Here is a 19,549-nt window from a genome sequence, read left to right on the forward strand (position 1 = left end):
TGCCTAAGCAAACCGACTCGTTGTAAATAAAAGTGCCGTTCGTCAAAAGGTGGACTCGGGGTTTTATATAGGCTAATAGAACTGCAGTTAAAACAAACCATAACCACAACATAAACAAAAACACAGAAAAAAGAGCACCGTAGCCCTGTTATAAAACAATGACTCGAACCAGTGTCAGAAACTGGCATGCAGCATTTACTAAATAAGAAATCTTGTTTGTGTCAGATATTATGAAGGATGAAACATAAAGGTAAAGCGTTCTTGTCTTCATTCTAAGGAACAGAAAAAAGGGCAGCGCTTGCTCTTCTGTTGTACAGCTTCCACAACTCGGCTGATGTTTTTAGAAGGTTATTATTTTTCAAGTGGTGGATTGAAAGTCAGGTTTCACAGTAGCTTACAACCTCTGTAACTGTATCCAAGTTGTTTCTTGCCTAGATCCGCAGCTGAAGATAAAGCAGAGGAGAGAAAAGGAGAGATGGAGAGAGAGCAGAAGGGAGAGAATGACAATTAAAAAAAATTATCAGAGGTCAAACAATTGGTATTGTTGGGAAGGTACAGCATATCATCTGTGAAAGCATTTATCTCGTCAGGTCCTTTGCTCCACTTTCTCCCTCTTTACTCAGAGGACAGAGTTCCCTGTGCACACTATAGACCTGGTTAACAGTCTCTCTGGGGAACGTCTTTTGGTAGCTGTTCACCTCAGTGTCTCTGTTGTCTTCGTCCTTTAATGGATGTTTGTTCTCTGAATGTGTAGTACTGCACAGGACTGTCCAGATAGACAACTGCTAATACCTAAATAAATAGAATAGGGAGGGAACCTTTCCAGTGGAGCATTTGTGACCTGCTTGCTTACTGATTGGCTTGTTGATTGAGTAACTGAGTGATTGATTGAATGATTGAGCATATGCCACTTAAAGTTCATGGACGTCTGTGCCTAGTCCTGGTACCCTGTTGGCACTTAAATGGTCAGCAACGGTGTCCCAGTGTCGGACCTCGCCCCCTGGCCCTCCCCCAAGCCTCGCCCCTCCCCCGGCCTGTAATCCTGTAAGCGCCAGCACTGTGGAAGACTCGGCTTTACCACCCATGCACTCACAAGAGATGTGTATTGCCTGTGCTCTCTCAGGTGAGATATATATTTTACATACTCAAGTATAAATTCACTGCTTCTGACTTTTGTCGCCTTAAAATTCCAGGATTCTGACAGAGCTGCAGTTCTGAAAATATTCATCTTCCCATTTTTTTTTCTTTTAGTGAGAAAAACATTTAAAGTTAGCTAAAGTATATAACAGTAAATCTGTTGTCACCAAAACATCTATACAATACTTATTATTAACGACAGATAAAATTGTTACATTAAAACATAAAATTGAACTTTTTACCTGAGAAATAATCATATAGGCTATGTAGTTTATTGGGAAAACTGGACTGCATATGTGTATAAATTTACTCACCAAGAAGTATAAGTTTTATCGACAGACTCAAATTGTATAAAAATACACCTACAGAAATATGCGCGCGCCGTACTGATGGACGTAGTATGGCCCTCGCGTGTCACTGAAGAGAAAGCTCGCGCCCGTGCCAGGCGCTTCGTCACAGGACAGTCCGTGTCGTCACTCTCCCTAGCTCATAAAGTCACACATCTGGCAGTAAAACACCACAAAACACGCTTTGAGCAGAGAGGATAAGGGAACAGCTCTCCCAGGCCACGCACTCAGACAACTATTGTTTTCAGTTTCTTATCCAACGTGGCTTTGTTGAATATACACATAGTTTGCGAATACAAAACATAAAAGAAAACTTTTATGAATTTGGCGATTTTTCCTTATTTCTCTGGACGGTGCAACATGACGGCGGAGTTCCATCCCTCGCCGGGCGGTGTGGCCAGCCCTGTGGCGATCTCTCCTCACGTGAGCCTGGACTCACCGGTCCCTCCATCCCTGCTCCACGAGCCAGCAACCAGGGACGCTGTTCCGGTCAAATCCGAGCCTCGCGCTAGCAGCCGCAGCCCTGAAGGGCTCTGTCTGGGTCAAACGGAGGAGGTGTCGCAGACCGCGAGCCGAAGGAGGAAGAGGCCCGTGCAACGAGGGAAGCCACCTTACAGTTACATCGCCCTGATAGCGATGGCCATCGCCAACTCCCCGGAGAGGAAACTGACGCTCGGGGGCATTTACAAGTTCATCATGGAACGCTTTCCTTTCTACCGCGAGAACTCAAAGAAATGGCAAAACTCAATCCGCCACAACCTCACCCTCAACGACTGTTTCGTGAAGATCCCGCGCGAGCCCGGCAGGCCGGGTAAGGGCAACTACTGGACGCTCGACCCCGCCGCCGAGGACATGTTCGATAACGGGAGTTTCCTGAGGAGAAGAAAACGGTTTAAGCGTACAGACGTCAGCACTTATCCCGGGTATATGCACAGCTCCAGCGCATTTACGCCGGCTCCAAGCGGACGGCAGCCATATGCGGCCGGGTACCAGGGTATGACGTCGGGCTACGGCTCTCCGCTACCGGGCTCCGCTCACCCAGCGGTGTTAAATCACTATCATACGTCGACAGCGGTCGCTCACGTCCAGCCCAGAATGTTCAGCATTGACAACATTATTAGTCAGCAGTGTGTCATGCCAAACGGACCAGAAGCAGACCTTAATCTGCAGTGTCTCGGTCTCGGTACCGGAGACCCGGGCTCGATGATCACGACCTGCTCGGTATCCGCCACAGACCCCACTGCCTTCCAGACGCAGGCCGTGAATCCTGCAGCAAACGTGTTGGGCCGAACTACCGGTCCCCTCGCCTCGATGGCGTCCGGTTACATGTACTCCCCCTCGTCCTCCCCTCCTCACACGGCCTCGGTAACGCAGCCGAGCTGCTCCTCCGGTAGCTCGCAGGTGTTTTGTGTGAATGATAGAATCTCGTTGCCAACGGTGCGTTCCGGCTCGTGCGCCGAACACTCTGAGCAGCCGCTGGGCCTCTCGGGACCAGCCGTGAACTCTTACAACTCATACACGCGCCAAGCGAACTTTACCCCTGGGCTTGAGCGGTACATATGATGTTCTCTTAGAAACGGAGACAAAACGGAATACTCGATGAGGATATATTCAAATATAAACGTGCGTTTGGCTGAATGTGTTTCGCCCAGCTGCCAGAATGGCCGAGTGAGTGAGTGAGGCTTTATGTTTTTACCGATACGTCTACATCTTTTAACAGAGTAAACACGCACACTGAAATGTACAGTGCTCCAGCAGAGTTCGTTCACCCTGTATAATTTCAGTCATGATATCAAAATTTATATTTAGAACTGTTCACGCTAGCCTGTAAACTGGATCAACATCAACGGAGGTCTCACGAGCAGGGCGAGAGCGTGTTTGAACGCAGTCTGAGAGAGTGCTTGTTATTCTTATTTTCGTCTTGCGTTTTTAATACACGCTGTAAATATGTTAAACGTAATAAACGGGTTTTGGGTAAACATGTTTGCCACGTTTTTGTTTTACTACACTGATGTGAATAATAATAATAATAATAACAACAACAACAATAATAGTATTATTAACAATATTATTACTACTACTACTTCTAGTAGTAGTAGTTGTTGTATTAATGCATTAAATATTTCAGTATTGTTTAATTTAAAATTAATATTAATTTGCTTTGTGTTTTCATGAAAATCGTAGGATCCGCTAAATATAGTCAGTTAATTTAAATGAATTAATTACCTGTATGTATCCTGTTCTATCTTTAACGAAAGTTTTGGTGTGTGTTTACAATATATTTTACTGTATTAGACACTGAGGTAACGTTTCCTTTGGACTTTGTTGTAATAATAATGAATGTGTCGGGTGCACGTAACACCTGAGTAAAAGGTCTATAATAGGCCTGCACGTGAAAGCATGCGAGGATTTACGTAACGATAACCGTTCCTTCGCAACTTGTGTTACATAACGCTGGCCAAAGACTTCACCGGCGAAGAACTTTATTAGCGAAACGCCGCGTGTTTAAAATGATTGTATAATTACCTCATAATTACCAGCAATAAATCTGTTCCATACATTAAGCTTTAAGAGCATTAAGTTATAAGAGCAACATGCTCTGTGGTTGTTCATATTGTAGCTGCCTTACAAAAGTAAGAAACCCCGCGGTAAACTTTCGTTTGCTAGACTGTGATTTTCTGTTATTATTATTTTGCTATTATTTTTCTGATTCGACCTCTCTTGTCGTCTTTTCGCGTTATAAGGGTTTGGTCGTGTTCCTTCTCACACCTGCTTCACTTCAGTAGTTAATGGTTCAGTGGGTCTGTTTACTGCGGGGAAGCATTAACCTGTGTTGGACTCTCTATACTAAAACAAGCCGACCTGTAGAGCTCCACGGAGGTATGGGCATATTTCACTGTCACAACTATTTTCATGCATTATTCTCACACGCACATTCAAGTTTCAAGTTTGGTTTATTCGTCACATACATAGTCATACACAGTATAACTTCTTTGCAGACCTTTGAAAACTTCACAAAGAGAAGCACTTTGGCTTTGTGAAACCTGCTCACCTTCAAACTGCCAACAGACAGGATACCGGGGAAATGCTGTCAGCGAGCCCTTTACCTTAGAACTGTACGACACCGTGTGGAATGAGTAGTGATTCGCATGGCTTCGGTCACGTTCTTCCTGGTGCAGCGCACACGTAGCGCACACCGGTTCCTGTCCACTAGATGTCAGTCAAGCCTAACAATTCAAGACCGTTCAAGTTCATCTCCTCTCGCCAGAGACAGCGCTATAGGAAACTCACCTCTAGATGATCATATTGCGTTTATATTCCTGCCCGACACCGTGTGACGTAATCAACAGACTTCTCAGATCGCGTCCCAAACGACACACGCGGTACCCTAAAGCTTTACACCGTCTTTGTTCTTTATTTTGATCATAAGTTTTTTTTTTTTTGGATAATATTTTGTAATGTCATAAGAAAATAATAGTTTTACATAGTAACCTATTCTATACAAAAACTTCCATGTCATTAGTTTATTCTATGAGACACTAAATCGGAGTGCGTAATTCTTTCACTCCAGTAAACTCCAAGTTCGTCGGCTGTGGACACCCCTCGGTGGCATTACCCCCGGCTCGAAGTCAGACACAGTCTCTTTTTCGGCTTTGTTTGTGTTCCTTAGCCTAATTGGCACCTCATCGTCGGAAGCAGCAATTGGGAATCCGTTAAAAATAAAAAGCTAGCACAGACACGTTTAGGACACGTGGACTGACGATTATCGTGTGCTTTTTGAGATGTTGGACATATGCAGTTGTTGGACATATGCAGTTAGACCATCCTGTCTGTGAACAGACGTCCACGCCACAAAGTTGTACAATATGAATATTATCTCGTGTTTGTATATAAGGCAAAAAAGCGGCCTAGGAATAGTGATAGCATGGCCCAGTAGGACTGCACGCGCACACATGCGTTAAGGCGCGAGCGGGTCCGCCCGTCTATTTCTGTTATAGATAATTATGAGACATATCGATGTAAACACTGTTATAATTTTTATCATAAAAATGCGTATGGTCATAGTTTCAACTTTTACTTTCTCCTCGACTGAACAAAATGCCGCCCTTCTATTTTAATATATTCGAACATTTAAATTTGGTCTCTGTTCCAAAAATCACAGCGTCACGTGGCTTAGCGAAACAACTGAATGGGACAAAGAAAATCTGGATAGCAAACCAAAGAAATTAGGCCTGTGCTACGCACAAGACTGAACGTGATATAGAGTGCTTAGCGATTTAGTGAAAATCTCAATCTGAATCTGAGACAAACGACTCTGCAGCGGCCTGCCTGATTGGAGAGAACGCGAGGACCGTCGGTGCACGCGGTCGCCGATGATTCCCATGCCTCGTGCCGTGTCATGCAGCTTTGGCCTAAGACGAACTGGGAGCAGGTTGTGGAATACGTGTGCGACTGCTCGTGCATGTGTTGAGGAACGTATGACAGCTACTGCTGATCCTGATGGATAGTGTTTAGAATTCTTGTTAAGGAAAACATAAAACCCGTGAGAAGTTATTTGGGAATTAATGACCGCAGGAACGCTCTGTACGTGGCATGTGCTCGCGCGTAAACAGACGTTTCCCGGGTAGTCGCGATTTCGTCTGATTAGTTTTCTGAAAGAAAATATACATTAGCTACACATCCTCGATGCGTTATTTCACTGTTTCTATATAGGCACTATCTCATAATTGCAATTGTATTATTAGCCTACAAAAAGGTATTTGATTATTTGATATATATTTTTAATGAAAGTAAGGAAATTCATTGATAATATTAAGAAAAGTAAATATATGCAATATACGTTCTAGAAATGTATGTGTGTAAATAAACCCATAAGTCTGGTTATATAAAACAATTCTTAACGCACGACCATAAAATAAATTATATCAAACACTCAAGAATACAAGCAATCACAAAAACCAGTGCAGGATTTAAGACATTTGGCTTTGTGATTATTTTTGGTTTTTTTCTACTTTTATATTTACCTTTTATGTTTTATGTTTCATGAATATGGTTGTTCTAAGTTATAACTTCCAATCGCTAATTTAAGTCACTGATATTTTAATCATTTCATGAATGCGTCATTTATCAATGAATGACGTATGGCTTTTTAGATTAACACCTCATCACCACCCGCACTCACATTTAATAAATATTATCGCCCTAGGTATGAATAATGCTTATCCGTTTCTTTTCATTTTTAAGATAAAAACGTATTATTGTAGCCAGCAGCAATTATTACTCCATCTATAAAATAACTGGCTATCTATCTATCTATCTATCTATCTATCTATCTATCTATCTATCTATCTATCTATCTATCTATCTATCTATCTATCTATCTATCTATCTTCATAGATAGATAGATAGATAGATAGATAGATAGATAGATAGATAGATAGATAGATAGATAGATAGATAGATAGAAATGAGCTGTTGAAACATGTTAACATATACCCTACCTATTTGAAATAGCTAATCAATCTTCAGACTTATATTTAATATTACATTAATTGTGCTTCTATTTTTCAACCGCTCAACTATTTCGGATGTTCGGAACACTCTCAGTGTGAGAGGACATAACTTTTGCCAGTCAGGAGGTCAAAGTGCCCACACCGCCACCTCCGCCCCCCTCTCATCTCTCACTGCTCCAAACTTTCCGTAGTTCCTGCTTACTGACACGGTGGTCATGTGATCTGGGCTGTTGGATAAATAGTTTTTGAGAGGCGCGAGGGGGTATACTGCGACGCTCATTCGGGGCACTGTGCAGCGTCCGCGCTCAGTAACAAATCCTCGAGAGAAACAAACCGAAACACTCCTGTGTGAACTGATTTGCGGATGCCTACTTGTAGTGGCGGCAGAATTCGGGCAAACGTGTACGCGTCAGGAGGACATTAAATGGTCCTCCGAAAACAGGCGATTGATTGGTTCACGCGAGCGTTGCGTTTCACGTGCTCAGAAGTGTGGAGGATTCGCGTCAGTTATGCAAGCGTGCTGCGATTGTTTCCTGGCTTTGCTGTCGTGTGGCGTGAAGTGATTTCTATGCAGCAGAAGAAAGAGAAAAGCAGGCAGCCCTGGCCCCTGACACACGGGCAGTCTGGTCGGACTACTGAGCTCGCTCACTGAACGGTCCCGGCGCGCGGGTTGAGCTGCACGATACTGGACACGGAACGCGAGAGAGGAAGACAAAAAGACTATCCAAGGATGACTCTGGGGACGGACATGTCAGACAGCTCCGCGCTGTCCGACGACGTGGACATCGACGTGGTCGGGGGGGACATCGTGAAGGAAGGGAAATACCTTCACCATCACACTTTCCACTTGGACAATGACTCCGACGACAATCTGCCCCAGAATGCGAGGGAACGTGCAAGCTCTCCGGGTCACAGCGGTTTGGAGTGCCCGGGTGCGCGCGGTGGAGCCGAGGGCGAAGCAGCGGCCGGAGCACTGACCGGAGACAAGCCGGGTAAAAACGCTCTCGTCAAGCCTCCGTATTCGTACATTGCCCTGATCACTATGGCTATTTTGCAGAGTCCAAAGAAGCGTTTGACGCTTAGCGAGATCTGCGAGTTTATCAGCAACAGGTTTCCGTATTACCGGGAGAAATTTCCTGCCTGGCAGAACTCAATTCGTCACAATCTGTCTTTGAATGACTGTTTTGTCAAAATCCCCCGTGAACCTGGCAACCCGGGAAAAGGCAATTACTGGACCCTAGACCCCGAGTCGGCTGACATGTTCGACAACGGGAGTTTTCTACGCAGGAGGAAACGTTTCAAGAGACATCAAAACAACGAAATTCTCAGGGAAACCGGAGGATTCCTGCCCGGATTGTGCTATAGTCCGTACGGCTACAACTACGGGCTCCAGCTACAAAACTTCCACGCACATCACCCGTATCACGCGCACCACCCGGGAGGAACTTTCTCCTTCCAGAGCTCGCCCTGTGCCCTTCCCTCTCCCGCGTCGATCTTCTCCACGCCGCACGCTTTACCGTCGCTCTTAGGGGCTGATTTGCGGAAGCCGTTCTACCCACAGCTCAGTCCTACGCTGCCTGGACTGGCGTCACACAAAACGGACGCAGGCGCACCGACTCGGCCCTCTTTCTCCATAGACAACATTATCGGTGCGGCTAGTTCCCCGGCCCCGACCTACGCCTCACAGCCGCCGGGGCAGGCTCAGATTTTAGCCATGCTGACCCCTTCACTTGCTTCATCCTCCCAGGAAGCAGGGGTCCCGGCTGGTGTTCATAGCCTCTCCGGTAAAACGAGTCTTAACAACTGTCATTTCTAGAACGGCAACGAAACGAAAGCGCGTGAGTTTGTTCTCTGGTTCGGTCATTTGCTAAGGTAGGACACGTTTTTGTGGGGCTAAAACAATTCTCACCGGTTTATGTTTTATGGAAATCTGGGGGTTTAAAAACGTTATTATTGGGTTATATTTATGAACTGTAAATATGTACTATACTAAGAAACATCACTAAGGAAGAAATTACGATCATTTAAAAAGTACCACGAGGTTAAGATTTCACTTTTTGCCGGTGGGCCTCTGCCTGAATCCAGATGTTTGAAGTAGAAACTGTCGATTCATTTTACTCATTGTGATCGGATTTTCCTGTCGGTGGGCTTAAATGAAGATTGTTATTGCTATTTTATTGTTCATATATTTTGTGAGTTTGTGAAAAGCACTGTTAATAGCGAGCCCAAAAACTCAGGTTTACTTTTTTTGAAAGCACATTGCCGCGGGCAATGGGGTTGTAAACAATCACCGAACCCGTGCTCCACTGCCCCTCGATGTCCGATCAGTCGTGTGTCGGTGAATTCATAGTTAACTTTATTTTATTTTTGTCACTAGACGATTATGTGGCGTTGATGTAAATCGCATTACCTCTCATTCTGTTTGACTGTTTGTGCATACGCTCTTATTACATTGAAAATAATCTGTGAAGAGAATGTTATGTGTAAAGACGGATAAAAGACGTGATGTCCATAGGTCATTTTGTTGTAATGACAAGAAAATAAATGTTTTGTGAATTTTAAATATGTTTCGCTAACTTTTTAAATGTCTTTTGGTATTATCTAGGAGCATAAAAAGACTAAGTTAGACTAGACCACCTCACTGGCTTCCACAGTGTAACGGTCGGGACGGAGTCTCATAGAGGTTTGTGGTCACTGTGCTTTCCGTTGCGGTTAAAATCTCAGTTAAGGTTATTTTTGAACTCTAACCAATCCTGCCTCATAAATAATTTTTTTCTGATTAGACAGCTAAAGTCGCTCGTATTAAGAGCGTCTGTTAAATACCGTAAATGTAAAGGTAAAGTGAGAATGAGGACCTTTCCTCATTCGCAGTGCCGAAAGGGTACCTTCCTGTGGTCAAGCCCCGTGCTGAATTTGCTGAAATAATAAAACTATATGACACAAGCTCGCAGCCTCTATGAGACCAAGACACTTCAGGAGGTTCTTTCGTGACACAGTGCAATTTAATGTTGTCTTATTTTCGCATTTTGAATCGTTCTATACAAATATAAATCACCATGCAGAGAAAATGTGCATGTTTATTTTAGTTCAGTAGGACACAAATGAACACTCTTAAGAGTTAACATGCTGCAGACCTGTTGTTTTTTTAATCTAAATTTAATCCCAGGCAAAGGGATGAAGTGAAACAGTTCCTCTATTTGAGTCATTTGAGTTGCTTTAACTGGTTTTAATAACCTGTAGTAATAAATACGCAGAGACGCTGACATCTCAAATTAAACAAAACCTTTTTCCGCAAAGGCTTTTATGTTTATTCGGTCCCTGGGCTTCAGGGCTGGTCGCTTATTGGGCTTCCCAAACTGTATTCTGCTTTATTCCCGGTTTTCTTCTAAATGTCGTACCTCACTCGTCTGAACACCACCATTAGGAGGAAATATCTAGAACAAATATTTACAAAAATTCAGCGCTTTAAATCTACTTAGGCCATTCCAATTTTAACCCATAAAATATCAGTAGGCCTAATATTGAAAATGTTTTATTAGGGCCAACATGTAAACACCTGTCCTGAAATAAATAGAAAGGCCGGAGTTGATAGAGCGCTGACCACAACATCTGACCATGTGACTGCGCTTGTGTGGCATTCGGAGCCATGATAATTGAGTAGATTCTGGCAAATGACAAAGACCTAAATGAAAGGCAGCATCAGGCTTTTGAAAGCCTGTAATTGAATGTGAGGGTTCTACATGGCTACCCACGATCTCTCGGGGATCCGTTGCTAATTTGTAGTAGCATTTTTTTTTTTAAATCTGGCATCTAATCCGCGATAATGCGGCTTTTTGCCCGTTTGCTGATGATGTTGCTGAAGACTTTGTCTCTTGGGCCTCAATGGGCGCCCAGCGAGAGGTCCCCAGCGAGACAAGCCACACACATTTGCTTCTGAAAAGCGATCTTCTTAAAAGACTCTCGGCCGTCCGCTTTCTTCTCGCTTGTGTTGTGTTTCAGGACATGTACAAAAGAGGCCGCGGGAACTCATCTTAGTGCAAAAAACAGAACCGCGAATCTATTTCAGACTCGACCAAGCACACGGTCGGGCCGCGTGAAGCTGCGTAGTCTGCGCGCAAATGGTCAAATTTCTCCGCGGGGTGTTTTTCACATTTTATTATTACAAGTAAAAGGTGGCTGGACTGACTCCCTGCTTTCTCTGCTACTCTTTAACCGCGCGTAGCCACTGAAGCGAACGCAAAACGTGCTGGTAGGTGATTCAAAAGGTAATGTGTTTTCTTATCTTATAAACCTAAATTAACATTATGAAATAAATATTCCCAATGCCGAACAACTCAAAACATAGTTTAAACAAATAATTCAGACAAATCAGCAGAGATTTTCAAGGCAGAGTTAATTTTGTAATTCTGAAATATTTAGCTCCCTATATGTAATTGACTTATATGTTTGCCTTTATAATAATAATAATAATAATAATAATAATAACAATAATAATAATAATAATAATTATTATTATTATTATTATTATTATTATTATATTTATGCTACTATTGCCAAGATGTGTGGTTTGAATGGAAGCGGAACCAGAAACGTCGCCGCACATCGTTTGTAAATCTTACTTCCCCTACGTCTACAAAAGAGGGTAAGAACGATTTGTGATTAAAAGGTGACTCTTTTCCTTAAATGTTGTTTTTGTGACTATTACCAACACATCCCATATTCTACTAATATGTATTATTACATTCCCAAAACATTATTATTATTATTATTATTAATGTATGAAATGTCCTTTAAATTAATGTTTTAATCCAGCAATCCACACTTCAGAAGTCGTCTGCATCGGTGGCGCACACGTGCGTGCAGAGACGCACGAGAGACGCACGGTCATAAAGAGCGTACCAGCTGCATAGGCGGGAGAGAGGCGATGTTGGCGGGGAGGTTAGCACAGAACCACACAACGGCGTACTTATGATCCTCACGAACAACACAGGCTACAGCTGTTATTTCAGACAGATCTTATATTTCGGCCTGGTCTGGTGATGGGTCGCAACCTGCGGGAGCGCAGCAGTGTCCCGCAGGTTCCTGTTAAAAACAAACAAAAACTTGGTGTTATATGTTAGGTTGTTTTTAACCAAACACTTTTAAAAGTGTGATGACTTTAAAATCCATTTATAAACAATTCACTCTTATTCGCTCTCAAGTCCCTCTCGTGTTGCCGTAGTAGCTACTGATTCGATTTTACACCTAAACGGATATATCGTCAAAGGGGGGATGGGAGTTTGGCGATCGGAGCTATTCCTTCCTTCCCTCTCTCTCTCTCTCTCTCTCTCTCTCTCTCTCTCTCTCTCTCTCTCTCTCTCTCTCTCTCTCTCTCTCTCTCTCTCTCGACATTTAGGGCTCGGGAATCTTGGATTGTTTCTTTTTCCAAAAATCGCACACTCCCTTCTAATCGAATCGATATTGTAAATCATGGGTTACATGGCAAAGGCTAACAGCCCTAAGTCCGTTTAATTACCCAGTCTTTCCGCTTTCATTTTTCCCATGCGGCGAGTTAGTTAGGCACGCATCATGGGTGGTCCATCCACGGTTCAGCATGCACACCGTTGCGTCTCTCTACTTATCTCATCAGTCGCTGTCATGTGAAAACAAATGTTTCTTAAAGAACACGCATGCATTGTAGAAGCAATGCCTTTATAATTTCGGTTTAGTTGCTTCTCTCTCTTGCATAGTGGATTATCAGGTTAAAACACGGGTTTTATTTCCACACACAATGACCGCGGAGCCTACTTTTCCTACAGTGTTCGTCTCCTCAGTATTTTTTGATTACGTGCTCCGGTTTATGAATGTTCCGTGTTTTAAGTGTTTATTTGGCCTCCTCCGGATGTGATTTTGGCGCAGGCGCTGTGGTGCCACCCGAGTTCGCCCGCGATGAAGGCGCTAAATTCATTAATTTGCGTATACTAAGAGGGCTTGACGCTTGCATGCATCTTGAGATGTAAGTATCGGCAGTGCCTGGCTTGTTTCGGTTTTACTCTTGAGAAGAAAAATCGCACAATATTTCAGCTCGATGTAACACTTACAGTCCGGTAACTTTGTTGCAACCTTTTATTTTTTAAACCGCGATCTCTTTGGCGTAAACAACTCATCAATTCATAAGTATTAACCACTATTAAATTACAGCGCATGCACAACGGACCCTTGATATTTTATTCCAAACAAATAGCAGCACTGAATTAACAAGTATGATTGTAATGTATAGGTTTCATGCTGGATACGTTTTAGAAGTTGAATAAACCAAAGAGGTCAGGTAAAAATAAACAAATCAATTTTTTGTTTCACCGTTTAATTAAAGATAAAAATGTTTATCTTATACAATAATTTATTTCATATTTAATTAATATTACTACTACTCCCACTACTATTACTGCTCCTTAGCTACCACTACTGCCAGTGTTATTATTAGTAGTATTGTTATTAGTATTATTATTATTAATAGTAGTATTATTAGCTGTTGTTATTATAGTAGCTGTAGTAATATTATTTAATCAAATGTCCATTATTATGATTATTATTATGATGATTATTATTATGATGATTGATTATTATTATTATTATTATTATTATTATTATTATTATTATTATGCATTTGATATGTTTCCTTTCGATATTAATGAGCTGTTTGCTATCAGTTTTGAGTCACCAAGAGACAGACGCGCTCTCTGAACGAAAGGAACAAAGAATGTTTTGTGTCCTCATCAGGCCTGCTGCATATTTCTGTCCTGATAGTTAACACTGTTCATCTGACACTTTTCAAACAGTGAATGCTGCCTCTTGGTAAATTTGAGCACATTATGTGCGCTTGCGATCGACTACTATACATTCCACTCAATGTTGATTTTTAATTCTTAATTTGAATTAGTAGTAGTAATACTAGTAGTATCAGTATTAGTAGCAGCAGCAGTTGTCTTAGTAGTAATAGAAGCCTCGTGGATCTGTAGCCTGCCCAGAAGCAGTAGCCAAGCCGGTTTGACTCAGGAAAAACACGCATCATTAGAAAATGACGCAGGGATGAGGATATCGCATATCTTATCACACAAACCGAGACACCTGCCGCAAAAACGAACCGCAGCTACACTGCAGTGCGTTACACTGCACGCGACAGCACGCTCCATCTGGTTGTCAGTCTCCATATGCCGGCTGTGATGATGCGAAGGTATTTTTTTGCAAGAATAAACCGAGTATCTGCTGTTTTAGGTGTGTTTTTCATCTCGTCATCTCGTGATAAGATCATATCTCAGAAGCTGTTTGTTACATTTGAAGTCCTGTTTCTGCGGGTTTGGCCGTAGAACGTATGTACGATGACCGTTGTCCACAACTCGTGGATATAATTCTTTGTTAAACAGGCTAACTCCTCTTACTTATACACTCATTTAACGTGGCGAAATAAAGAGACGACTGGAAGCTTCGCCCTCATTGTGTTGGAATGCGGGCGGCTGGGTCCCCTGACACGCCGGTCGAGAGCAGAGATGTACGGCACCATAAATTAGGCGCTCCCTCCACAACCCTGCGCCGCTCCCACCGTGTTTTTCCAGCGCGCAGAAGAATCCCTCTGGTTAATTAATTTAGAATGTGTAAATAAAGCGAAGATACAGCACGCCCCTCTTCTCTGGAAACAAAATATTAACTTTGGAAGTGCTCGCCTCATCTACTTTGACACGGTCAGACGCGCTGACGGACACCTGCTGTTGCACTCTCGCTCCACACGGAGAGAAACATGGATATCTCCACGGACATGGACAGAGACACCACTGAGCGACTGTAGGAAAACAACCCCAAAAAGCTCGCAGGTCCGTCAATTAAGCACTTAAACTTTTATTCTCTCAAAAATAACCTCTCCAAATGAAGAGATGAACGGTCCGTTCGTGTAAATACAATCTCCATGACAACCTACCCACCCTATCCACCCGGGCGTCTTCTCGATTCGTCACACAATAGCGGGACAGCCCTCCTCCGACGTGTCGCGGGTGTGTTGCTGAATTGGATACGCGCCTGGGGACGCTTCTGGGTGAGCTTTATGAGAGGCCGGGGGTTTAACTTGTGACCCGCAAACTGGTGGTGTGACAGAGAGGGGCAGCTGCTACTTGCCCACAAACACACTTCGCTTATCCGGGCAGGATATCACCACATGGCCCCGGGGACACTAAAGTGTGCGCGCGCACAAGAAAAAAACCCGTAGGAATTTCGACGGGAACGCTTGCAGATATAACCGTAAAAGTCTAGCCTCCAACTGGGTTCAGAAATAATTGTATTTCTCACTGCGTTTTGTTGTTGGGACCATTTGGTCCGCATTACATCAACCATGTAGCTATAAGTCTCCGTTATAACCCATGTCAACCTCTCATGTAATATCCTTCCGTCTTTACAAGTGCGTGGCTGAGACGTGTTTATTTTCATTTAATAGGCTATAGGAACATTTAAGGAGCCCTGAACTTACTCGAACGTCATTTTCTAATCAGGGTCCGGTAGTGATTTTCATATTAGCGGCTGTGGGAGCCAGTAACGGTCCGCTGGGTTCACACGTAGCTGTCCTGGGTGCTCAGGCGTCACATACGAGCAAAGAAGTAAAATATTCTGAACTCTTTCTAAACACAAAAGGCTAATGATCTTGTGGTTTTCGGGCCGAATCTAGGACGTTTTCAGGGGGAAGTATGCATACCCTTTCATCCTGAAATTACAATTTAATTCCCGTGGCAGATTTAACGGTTGTGCTTTCCACAAAAAGGACAATACAGACATGTCGGTCCCAGAGCCAGGTGAAAGAGAGACTCCATCAAAGCAGACATCTCATATCTTTGCAAACCGAGGTTTGTTTTCGGAAAGAACGGGAAAGTCCCGCGATAAAAACGCAGCTTAGCATCCACAGTGAAACGCGATCAGAGGGAGGTCGCGAGGCCAAACTTTTTAAGACTAATGTTTATTTAGAGAAGTGAGCGCTGTCCGTGAGGCTCGAGCGCAGCACTGATGTCTTTAGCAGAGTTCACCAGACCAGCCGCATGCGCAGGGCTGTCCTGGCTACAGGCACTACCGCGCACACCTCGGGGAGCCTTGCATGTCTAAATAAAAAGCGAATCGAACAAATCTAAATATTTAGGTTCCACAAATTTATTATTTGGACTTTTCAGTTTGGTACCATAATCCCGCTAATCACGGTGAAGTGACTTAAAATGAACCAAATATAGCTCCGATGTCTAGTTTATTGATGGCTGTGTATGTAACGGGCGACTCCGCATGTTTTCTTACAGTTTGTTAAATTGAATTAGATACGCTTAGGAATCTGACCTCACAGCAGCCCCGCGCATTTTCCAACTCCCAGGTTTGTAGTGTTTCGGGGTGTTTTTGTTTGTTCAGCTGTAATAGCCATCAAACAGCCAGCCAGTGTCTCCGTGTATGTCTCCCACTAACGGTCCTGTCTCTCTGCCGCCTCTGCTGCCTCCTCTCACGCTCCCGGTCCGCGCCACCAACTCGGATCTGACTGAGCACGAGCTCCGGGGGACACCCACTGATACACAAGCACGAGCACACAGGGACTGAAACACGCGCAGCAACAGACTCCTGCAGTCTGTGTTATGAAGGCATTCGATCAGCCGTTGGTAAACTTATCTTACTTCTAAAAAATATCTTTAACCTTCTTTGTCAAGGTTGTGGAGCTGCATAGTTTACAATAATGAATAATGATTCAATAAACAAAATAATATTTTGAATATCTTGTTTGAATTCGTGTTCTAATTAATCAGTAGATTTATAAAATAAACAGCCAACACGTTTCGACAAAGTGCAATCTCGTTTTATAAGAAAGTAAGCCGCTCAAGCGAGTTCATAGCGTTTATACAGGCCACCGAAAGCAGTAAAACAACAGTCGGGGAGGGACACAGAGACCGAGAGGGCGCGCTCTCCAGTGAAGTGTCGGCGGATGAAGAATGCGAGACCGAAGCCTCTCCATCTTCTCAGGGATGTCTCAAAGTGACCCCGCGAGCGCGCAGCGGAGAGCCCGCACGGATCGGCTCGGATACGGGCACAATAGACTGAGTCTCACGAGACGCCTCGAGACCCTTAATATTGCACGGCACTCGAGAACCAGTCTCTACTGCTCTATATAGGACAACCAAGTGAGAGAGGGAGAGAGAGTGTGTGTGTGTGTATGTATGTGTGTGTGTGTGTGTGTGTGTGTGTGTGTGTGTGTGTGTGTGTGTGTGAGGCACTCATTAGGAAACCAATACTATATAATCTGGCTTTGTGGCACCTTTACCCATTGCAATATGATAAGTAGCAGTAAGAGCTGAGCTTACATATGGCCTTCACTCAGTAAAGAGGTTCACCAAACCTTAGCTCTAGAAATGGTCTGGACCGGGCTGAGCTGTTGACATGGATCAACTCTGAACTTCTGAAGCGGTGGGAGAGGGGACCCAAGTCCTTTGGGACGGGAGTCCTCAGCCTGGCTCCGCTTGGCCCCAACTCTGCAGGTCTGTGTCCAGCCGCGGTGAGCTGTGTCGACACATCACAAAAGAACCAGATCTACAACAACCAGAACAGGCCACCAAACTGTGCTGGAGGAAAATGACTTTATAAAAGAGGTCAAAATGTATTACTTTTTTTAGAGGGTCTAATTGTTCCACTTCTTGAAAGAACAGAATCCAAAACTCCTAACCTTTAAAAGCACTTTATATTAAGTCCTTCAGATTGCAACTCTGAGCTTTAATTCCTTTTCAAGGCCTATTATTAAAGCCATGGAGGAACTATGATATCGATAAAGACAAAATATTTAACAGGATGTTGACAATAGTCCAGTTCCTCTGTTGATCAGGAACCTTCCAGTCCTCTCTCATCTTCCATCTTCTCCCTCTCCTGGGGGGCATCTGAGTGGTGTTTGGTGGGGGCACACAAAGTGTTTGCTGTGTTGTTTGTACAAAGGAGTTCAGAAGCTGTACTCTACATTACATCTCAGATTTGTAGGTGGGGGCGGAGGGATGTCCACAGCACGCATACCTTTTTTTAAAAGTGGGAAACAACGCCTCCATCGTGGTGACACTCTTAAATTGTCTGGGTATCAAGTTTACTGCATGTGATGGCCCAAGACGGATCTTTGCCTTGGAAATCACGGTCACATGGGCACGTGGGCAGCAGGGTGTGGATTCTAAATAAACTCTTCAGATCTGCTGTGTGGGGGCACTAATGATGGTCATGTACCCATGATCCCTTGCAGCTTGGGCCCACACTTTAATCTTGGCTGATTGCACATTTCCACATGCCAGTTGTGCTGATCTCAAAGCCCCATGGGCTGCATGAGTGTAACCATCTAGACCTGAGATGACCTGGGATTTAGGCTAATAATTCATTCATTCATTTTTTTTAAGCCCTTTTACGGTAAGCAAATTGATCTCTTTAAGGCTGTGGATGACTAATTCTCCTCCTCCCCTTTCTTCTGTTTCTAATTTAAAAGCATAGAAGGTGAACCTTCGCTTGTGGTGTGGGTGTGGAGTGAGAAGATCTCCGGTGCTCAGGCCACTGTAGTGGTTTTCGTCTGTGCTAATCCTTCAGAAGAACCCTGAGCATGTGGAAGTCCACGCCCCTTCAGCTCATTGTGCTGCACTTGGTGAACCTTTCCCAAGACTGTTTTCAGCCTAGAAGCACCATGTCATGGAGGAAAAAAAGTCTTTGTGTGTGTGTGTTTGTGTGTGTGTGTGTGTGTGTGTGTGTGTGCGTGTCACGGAGGGCTAAAGGTTCTGAAGTGGGTTGTGGTTTTCAGCTCCCAGGTTCAAAGTGAGGAGGTCTGAAAAGCACGGAAAAGATGATGTGTCCTCTCCAAAGCGCCTTATTTAAAATGTTAGGGATAAAGAAATAAAAGCTGACCAGAAACAATGGCCAGCCTGGGGCGCCGAGAAGCTGCAGAGTAGCTGAAGTGGCCCGAGATTGCAGAGAGCAGGGCAGAACAGAGGGGCATCTGGGTGCATGGAGGGCGTCTCATAATGCCCCCCGCGTCATTAATAATACCCCAGAGTAATTTCACCCCGCACTGTTCCTTTCCTTTTTGTGACTGATTCATCGTGAAAGGCTATAGGGAAAGTATTTCTGCATGAGTGCATGAGTGCATGAGTGCGTGTGTGTGTGTGTATGTGTGTGTGTGTGTGTGTGTGTGTGTGTGTGTGTGTGTTTGCCGTCGGCAGGGAAAGTGACGGAGGTGAGGTTAAGTGGTGTTGTTTAGATGTAACAGATGCTGAGTGAGGGAGAGTGAAAGAGTGAACACGAATCACAGGGACCTGAAAGCAGTCCGGGGAATGAAAAGGCCAAATCACGAGCAGTAATTGTAGACGAACATCCCTTCTTCTAGCCGCGCACACGCAGGACAGTGGCGGCGACAGGTGTGTGACAGAGCTCAGCTGAGTCTCATAGGAGAACTGGGAATGACACACACTTCAGAATACACGTGAAAACACCTTCCTCTCAATGTGCTCCTCCGCTTCAGGTGTCTGTTCCTTCATGTCTAAGATCACATTT

At 44.0% G+C, this 19,549-nt stretch overlaps 2 protein-coding genes and 1 long non-coding RNA gene across 4 annotated transcripts; 2 read left to right on the forward strand and 1 right to left on the reverse strand.

Annotated features, from left to right (window-relative positions):
• The first annotated feature begins 845 nt into the window (after positions 1-845).
• foxe3 (forkhead box E3) lies at positions 846-3,458 on the forward strand. Its single transcript, XM_027024364.3, has one exon. The coding sequence runs from the start codon at positions 1,803-1,805 to the stop codon at positions 3,045-3,047; it is 1,245 nt and encodes a 414-aa protein (XP_026880165.1). The 5' UTR covers positions 846-1,802; the 3' UTR covers positions 3,048-3,458.
• A 3,785-nt stretch (positions 3,459-7,243) lies between these two features.
• On the forward strand, positions 7,244-9,560 carry foxd2 (forkhead box D2). Its single transcript, XM_027024344.2, has one exon. The coding sequence runs from the start codon at positions 7,728-7,730 to the stop codon at positions 8,811-8,813; it is 1,086 nt and encodes a 361-aa protein (XP_026880145.1). The 5' UTR covers positions 7,244-7,727; the 3' UTR covers positions 8,814-9,560.
• A 496-nt stretch (positions 9,561-10,056) lies between these two features.
• LOC145653747 (uncharacterized) lies at positions 10,057-17,933 on the reverse strand. 2 transcript variants are annotated; one of them, XR_014119936.1, is made up of 4 exons: positions 17,644-17,933; positions 17,379-17,539; positions 11,897-12,079; positions 10,057-10,431 (listed from the first exon to the last, which is right to left on the reverse strand). It is a non-coding gene; the product is annotated as an uncharacterized LOC145653747 (long non-coding RNA). The 2 variants fall into 2 exon arrangements; XR_014119937.1 differs by lacking the exons at positions 17,379-17,539; positions 17,644-17,933 and adding an exon at positions 16,337-16,573.
• Positions 17,934-19,549: the final 1,616 nt, after the last annotated feature.

This window comes from Electrophorus electricus, chromosome 25, assembly GCF_041902795.1.
Source record: "Electrophorus electricus isolate QZ-2024a chromosome 25, ASM4190279v1, whole genome shotgun sequence".
Taxonomy (NCBI): domain Eukaryota; kingdom Metazoa; phylum Chordata; class Actinopteri; order Gymnotiformes; family Gymnotidae; genus Electrophorus; species Electrophorus electricus.